This window comes from Micromys minutus (genome assembly GCF_963924665.1).
Source record: "Micromys minutus genome assembly, chromosome: X".
Lineage (NCBI taxonomy): Eukaryota > Metazoa > Chordata > Mammalia > Rodentia > Muridae > Micromys > Micromys minutus.
The window spans coordinates 91,566,701-91,574,077 of NC_137970.1; the positions used below are offsets into that span (position 1 = coordinate 91,566,701).

Here is a 7,377-nt window from a genome sequence, read left to right on the forward strand (position 1 = left end):
GATAGTAAAGCTCAGCAATTGTGTTAGAGGACAAGTTGAAAATGAGCAATGTGTGTGTGTGTGTGTGTGTGTGTGTGTGTGTGTGTGTGTGTGTGTGTACTTGTGTACATGTGTACATGTTTTATCCTTGAATTTAAGGAAAACTGGATGGGGGCTGGTAGAGCAGCCCATTCCGGGAGTTAAGGTGGGGCAGCTAAAGCTACACACAGCACTCGTGAGTGTGCCTGTGTGCGCATGCACACTTGTGCTCATGCTTACTTGTTTGCATATGTGCCTGCCTTGGTGCACACGTGGAAATTAGAGGAACATTCAGGAGCTATTTTTTTCCCTTTTTATCATGAGTTCCAGGGATTGAACTCAGGACCTCAGATGTTTATAGTAAGTGCTTTCCCAACTTAAGTCAGTAGCCTCACTGGCTCCAGAGTATCTGATACCCTCTTCTAGCCCCTAAGGGTACCCACACATGCTCCTTCAGCTGTGATGAGGTGAACCTGATATAGTGGTAAGAGGCTGTGTGTCCTCAGTGGGGAGACTCTTTATGTCCCTGGGGATTGGCTCCCTTTGCTGCCAGTCATGTCTCTGGGTATCTACTGGTGAGGCCACTCTTCCCATGGTTCCTGTTGGCAATGGTGAGCCATTATGACCCTCTCACTTCTTCCTGTTCTCTTTCTCTCTGCTTCTGTGACTGTTCCAGCTTCCCATACAAGCTCACACTGTCCATTTCCTCTCTAGCCTTCAAGATCACCTCCTGTTTTCCTAGTTGGACAACAGGAAACACAAAGAGTATGTATGCCTACGGTGTGGGGGGAGGGGGGCAGTGTGGTCAAGGGTTACAGCCTGAGCCAGGGATGGGCAACAGAATATTGGTTTTTACAATGATCATTAAAATGCCACTTTTGTATGTAGCTCTCTCCCTCTCCCCCTCCCTACACCTCTCCCTTCCTACCCCTCTCCCTCCCTCTCTCCTTCCTTTCCTCCCTTTCCCCTCCCTTCCTTCCTTTCTCCCTCCATCCTTCCCTTCCCCCTCCCTCCCTTCCCCCTCCCTTCCTTTCTCCCTCCATCCTTCCCTTCCCCCTCCCTCCCTTCCCCCTCCCTTCCTTTCTCCCTCCATCCCTCCCTTACCCCTCCCTTCCTTCCTTTCTCCCTCCCTCCCTTCCCCCTCCCTTCCTTTCTCCCTCCATCCCTCCCTTCCCCCTCCCTTCCTTTCTCCCTCCCTCCCTTCCCCCTCTTCCTTCCTCTCTCCTTCCCTTCCCCCTCCCTCCCTTCCCCCTCCCTTCCTTTCTCCCTCCATCCCTCCCTTACCCCTCCCTTCCTTCCTTTCTCCCTCCCTCCCTTCCCCCTCCCTCTCTTCCTTCCTCTCTCCTCCCCTTCCCCCTCCCTTCCTTTTCCCTCCCTCCCTTCCGTCCTCTCTCTCTCTCTCTCTCTCTGAGCAGTACATAGGCCGCCATGTTTTCCGGTCAGCTGACTGCTCGAGCCTTTGTGAGTTATCTTCCCAGGAAAAGAGTTAGGGGGAGGGGAAGAAAGCTCCTCTTTGAGCTCTGGAGATCTTTATGCCTAGCTGCATATCTTACCAAAGCCAGAGGAATTAGCTGAGCTGTAACTGGGGCCCCCAAGTTCTGTACATCCACAAGCTCACGAACTGTGTCCTTGCAAGCACATCATTCTTATACATCTCCAAACTGCTGTCACTTGTGCACCCCAAAGGCTCAGCCCACAGGAATGGCCTGTGAGCAAAATGCCAAGAGCAGCCTAGGGCTGGATACATTGTAACCTGAATTAGGCTGGAGGAGATCCCTTCTAGGTTGAGTGTCAGAAATTTCATTCTGTTCCTGGGGACACCAGGGGCCCAAGCTCAGAATCTGCAGAAGCATAACTTCATTATTGACTATTTTCAGGCTATGGCAGCTCAAAGTTCCAGCCACGATATCACCCAGTTACTCTCCCTGGGAGTCAAGGAAGACTCGGAAGAAAAGCATGGTTAGTACCTGGGTTGAATTGGTATTTTTTCGGACTCTGGGGAGCAAATGTGCCCTGGCAGAAGTGAATGGAGTGCCAGTGCCCACTGCCAGCTCAGTCGGCAGCTTTCAGAGCTTTCTAGGCACACTGGGCTCCCGTGCTCTGATTTTTCCTTTTGTGTTTTCTCTTTTCCAGATGTGAAAGCGGAGGCTTTCTCTGAGGCCGGAGAGGGGAGAGGGGAGAGAGGTGCACAGGGCCAGGCTGGAGTGGGAGCAGTGGGAACAGAAGGTGAAGGAGAAGAATTCAATGGAGGAGAAGGCCACTTTGGTCCTGGTGCTCCAGGTCCTGTGGGTGATGGGGACAAGGATGGTGGCACGAGGGCTGGTGACACAGAGCAGGAGCAGAATGAGCCAGTTGCTGAGGGCACTGGGAGCCAGGGGAGTGTGAAGCCTGAGGGTGAGCAGATGCCCCTCCACCGCCCTAGTTTAACCCGGCAGCGGCTGGAGGAATTGCAGTCCATTTTGCAAAGCAGCAATCTCTCCATCGGCCCAACCAGGTAAGCAGATTGGTTGTCTTGTTTAGTGCCCAGTTTTCAGGGAACGCGTGCTAGTTCTAGGTGGCGTTTGGCTTCCTCCCAGGGCCCACAATGTCCCCTCTTGAAATAAAGGGCCCTCAACAACCGTAGACTGGCTAACCCCTCCTCCTGTGGGTGGGTTCTAGGGCACAGTGAAAGCTATGGCAACTGTGAATAGAGCTATTTTCTTGCTATATTTAAATGAGTCTGGTTGGAAACGGAGCAGTGCAAGGTGGGAAGCAGGCAGTCTGACTGGTGAAGTGCAGAGTGGGTTTATGCCTTTGTTTGAAATTTCACCTCTACATCTCTCAATTGCTTTGTGGGTTCTTAATTATGTTAGACTGTGACTTGTTTTGATTAATTATTATTTTGGGAGTTTCCCATTAAAGTTGGTATCAGGTGGTAGTATTGGGCAAATTAAGCCTCAAGGGGGATGTTACAAACACTGTTGGGGGCAGGAGGAAGGGTTGACAGGGCACACATCCAAAAATTGAACATGTGTACTTTTTCCTTTTAGGGAGGAACTTGACAGATGGATGGATTACAGTGTGGCCAGGGTGCAGGTAAATAATCCTAGAAGGGTGATTTGGCAGGACAGCCGTTCTAAACCTCATCTGAGGTCTTGGGCACCTTGTCCTGATTAGTTGGTGTGTTGCTGCTGAAGCCTCTTGATTTCAGGGGGATCTTTAAGGTCTGTGGGTACAAAATGGAGTCAGAAAGCATAGGAGAGCATGACTTGCTAAAGAGACAAAAAAATATTATGGAAGTAATTTAATCTTCACATGCATTCATATATTACATATATATATATATTAGTAAAATATAAATGCATGAGTTAAAATTATACATACATTTATACCTCATACAAATAAATATAGATAGGCTTGTATAAAGTATGCACATAGACATACTTCTGAGAAATGTTCAAATTCTATAACACCTACCCTTTACACAATGTTTACGTTAAGTGTGATGTAGAAATCATTCAAATTTATAAATCTATGAGTTCTATGGTATCAGTTTTGGTAGCAAATTTAAGCATCCGTTCTAGGATGAAGGAAGGAATTTGTAAATTTTCAGCCATTGCATTGTAGCAAACAACTTACATGCTGCACCCAATACTGGTGTTTAAAGAGACTGATGAGAATGGGGGCAGCAGTGGGAATGCCTGCTCCTTTGTTTATAAGTGCTTGGTAAAGCAATAGACTGAGTGTCAGACCTGACTTAAAGCTGCCTAGTACATCTTTCTGTGTCTTCCTGACATGTAAGGAGTCCACGTACAATGGAGCTTGTCTCTAATGCCAGCATCCTGGAGGTGGAGACAGGAAGATCAGGGCCAGCCTGGGCTATATGAGACCCTGTCTCAAAAGCTGACAGATACCCACAGTTCAAACCTACACATTCGTGTTTTTGAAAGTACCTAATGTGTGAGTGAAGAGCTTCCTCACAGCAGATCCTTTTCTTCCCACCCCTGGTAGTGTCATGAAGAACTGCTTTGTGTGATGGTAGGGGACTAGATTGTAGTGTGGGATAGATTCCCATCTGGGGTAGTTTGAAATATTTTTTTCCATTAGCTCAGGCAGCGGTAAGTGACTCTGTAGCTCACTGGATTCGGAAGTGATCACATGAGCACATGGGAGGGTCCAAGCAGAACAGAACTTGATCTGGGGAGATGAAGAGTGAAAGATCCAGAGGGAACATCAGGATAATGGCATTAGCTTTATATCTCGGTGTCCCCACCCCCACCTCCAACCCCTATGCCTTCACTAATAGAAGGGCAATAAAGATTTGGGGGATTGTGCTTCTAGAACAATGGCCGAGCACAGCAGGCTCCTGAGGCTACAATCCCAAGACTGCACTCCATTCTCACAGCCTGGTCTGCTCAGGGCAAAGGGCGAGGCTCTTCCGCTTTCCCAGGCATTTAAACACAGGCCTGGGAAGGAGAAGCTGACCTTACAGAGTGGCTTTGCTTTGCCTTCAGTTCACCTAGTGTGCTCTCAGTGGCCCTTCCAAGGGTACAGTGACCCACACACTGCAGCACACGGGAAAGAGGACCTTTTAATGCATTCTCAGATATTTTAACATGGCTGTCTCCAAAAAGCTTGCCACAGACCCCTCCCGCTCTGGTTTCTAAGCATCACCAGAAATGTATCTTGACAGTGTTCTGGGAGTAAATGTGGGCCTCATTTTCCTCTCTGGAACTGTTTGTAAACTGACTGCTACTGTCCTGGAACTCCCCACTATGAGTTCCACTATCTACTTAAAAGGGAGAAGCACTCCCACTAGTGGCATAGGAGAGAAAGAGGTTACTCAGGGAGAAGAGACCTTTGCCTCCCGCTCTATAGGTTTTGAACTTAAAAAGATAGTAAAATTAAGCGGGAGTTTGGGAGAATAGAGCAGGTTAACAGGTCTTGGTTTAGGTTTGGTTTTATAGAAGTTCACAGGTATTTATAGACCAGTGTTTCTTTGGAATACCACTCCACAGCAAAGACTGGAAATTTTCTAGATTTCCTCTTGCCCAGGATGGAAGCATTAGACAAACCGAGTAGCCCGAGTCACAGGACACAAAACACAGTGGTTCTCAATTGGGGGTGTTGCTGAAGGAAGGGCGTGGTGGTATTCTGCACGAAGCCAGAACTTCACACGTGTTAAGCAATTACTATTCCCCTAGTCCCTCACTGAATCAGAACACAGAATGAAGGTCTTTTTTGTGTGTGAGCTAAGATGTCACTGGTTGGGCTGAGCATGTAACTACATTATGAAGCATTTACCCTAACATACATGAAACCCTAGGTTCAATTCCTAGTACCTAGGATAAAAAAAAAAAAAAAAAAAAAAAAAAAAAAAAAAAAAAAAACCACCAACAAAACATCAGTGGTTGTGTTCAGAGAGGTATGTGGTTTTGGTTTTTGTTTGTTTTAATGGAATCCTGTTTAGTGTACTAACAAAACCCTTTATTCTTGTGAATGTAGAATTGGTTTAAGATTAGGAGGGCTGCATACAGAAGGAATAGGAGGAGAACACCAATCCCCGAACATTTCAGAGCATCGGTGGATTGCCCTGTTTGTCGTGGAGCAAGATGGGGCGTGAGATGTCCTTTTGCAACACCAAGATATTGAGCATATATGCCGACCATGACAACTCTTGCTTCTCAATAATTCTGTCAGCAATAAAGAAATGAATTCTCAGTATGCTTGTTCCATTATCTCTGTTTACTAAAATATTGGTACAGTATCTTAGTGATTCTAGTATTATGGAAATGCCCTTTAAACATGAAATAATTGAGTCACCTGCAGTATTCCCTACACATCAGAGAAGGTCCACAACTACAGTAATGGGTTACATGAACCTACATGGTCTCCTTTGTCACTGTGTCACTGTGCTGCCTTCAACTCACCTTGCCACTTTATGTCAAGGAAGGGCAGGGTAAGCTGCTGATTCAGTGTGTTCCCAGACAGGGCTGAATGTTGCTATTTTCGAGTCCATTATGACTTTGTCAGTGACTGGAAGGTGGGTTGGTTCTCCAAGGATGAGCTCAGCACTCCAGGAGGTGGTTCAGATGAGCTGTGAGGTAGGGTGAGGGGAGTAGGAAAAGTTAAGTGGTGACCACCTAAGGCCTGTCATGTTTCAAACTGGGTCCTTTGTCCTGGGCACTCAACCAGGAATAAAGTGGTACAACTACTTCAAGAGTGCCTGTCGCCTCATGGACTAATATCAGAGTGCCCTTTACCCCTTATTTTATTCATTCATTCATTCACTTTCATCCTGATCTCTGTCCCCTTCTGATTTCTTCTTCATACAGTCTTTATCCCCCACCCCACCCCCATCTCTCTCTTCCGAGAGGGTGGGGGCCACCACTGGCACATCAAGTCTCTGCAGTGCTCGCCCTTTTGCCACTTGTTGGACAAAAGGGAAAAAACAGTCAAGAGTGCCTCTCGTCCATGGTGGATTAAAGGAGCACAACGATGTCAAGTGTGTCTGGCACCCTCTTGTGTGCTAAAGTTGAACAACTATGTCAAGAACATAAGTCACCATGGACATATAAATGGGTATAACAAATTAGGGTACCCATCACTCCCCTGTGGAATAAATGGAAATTACAATGTCAAGAGTGGCTGTCACCTCTGTGAGCTCTCCTAGCTAGGTCCACTATTGCTACGATGGAACACCATGACCCAAAGCAAGTGGGTGACAAAAGGGCCTATTATACTTACACTCCCACATAATAGTCTATCAGGGAAGAAAGCCAGGACAGGAACTCATGCAGGGCTGGACCCTGGAGGCAGGAGCTGATGGAGAGGCCACAGAGGGGTGATGCTTACTGGCTTGCTCCTTATAACTTACTTAGCCTGCTTGCTTTCTTTATAAAAAAAATTCTTTAATCTTTTTTTTTTTTTTTAACCAGTCCAGTCATTATCCTCCTCCTGGTCTGCCCTTCGACTGTTCCTCATCCCATACCTTCTCCCTTGTCTCCAAGAGGATGTGCCTCCCACCCCCATCCCACCAGGTCTCCCCACTTCCCAGGGCTTCAAGTCTCTTGAGGGTTAGGTGCATCTTCTCACTGAGGCCGGACCAGGCCGTACGTACCCTGCTCTGTATGTGGTGGCAGAGTCAGTGGAAGAGGGCTCATATCAGCTGGGGTAGGATCAGGTATGGGAAGAGACAAAAGAGAAGTTCACAGGGTCGGGAATTTGACCAGAGGTGTGTAGCAATGGGGAACTGAGGCTAGCCACCAGAAAGTCCCAGACACCAGGAAATCAAGAGGCTCACAGGACCCAACTATTGCTGATGCCTTAGTGCTTGCTGACAGAAGTGCATGCTGACAGGAATCTGATATGGATGCCTCC

The 7,377-nt window shown here is 47.4% G+C and overlaps 1 protein-coding gene across 1 annotated transcript; it reads left to right on the forward strand.

Annotated features, from left to right (window-relative positions):
- Positions 1-1,446: 1,446 nt before the first annotated feature.
- LOC308415130 (homeobox protein Rhox5-like) lies at positions 1,447-5,649 on the forward strand (the record flags this gene model as incomplete). Its single annotated transcript, XM_080910191.1, has 5 exons — positions 1,447-1,479; positions 1,896-1,977; positions 2,152-2,512; positions 3,048-3,093; positions 5,503-5,649. The coding sequence occupies 5 exons, from the start codon at positions 1,447-1,449 to the stop codon at positions 5,647-5,649; spliced, it is 669 nt and encodes a 222-aa protein (XP_080766317.1).
- Between the last annotated feature and the right edge of the window lie 1,728 nt (positions 5,650-7,377).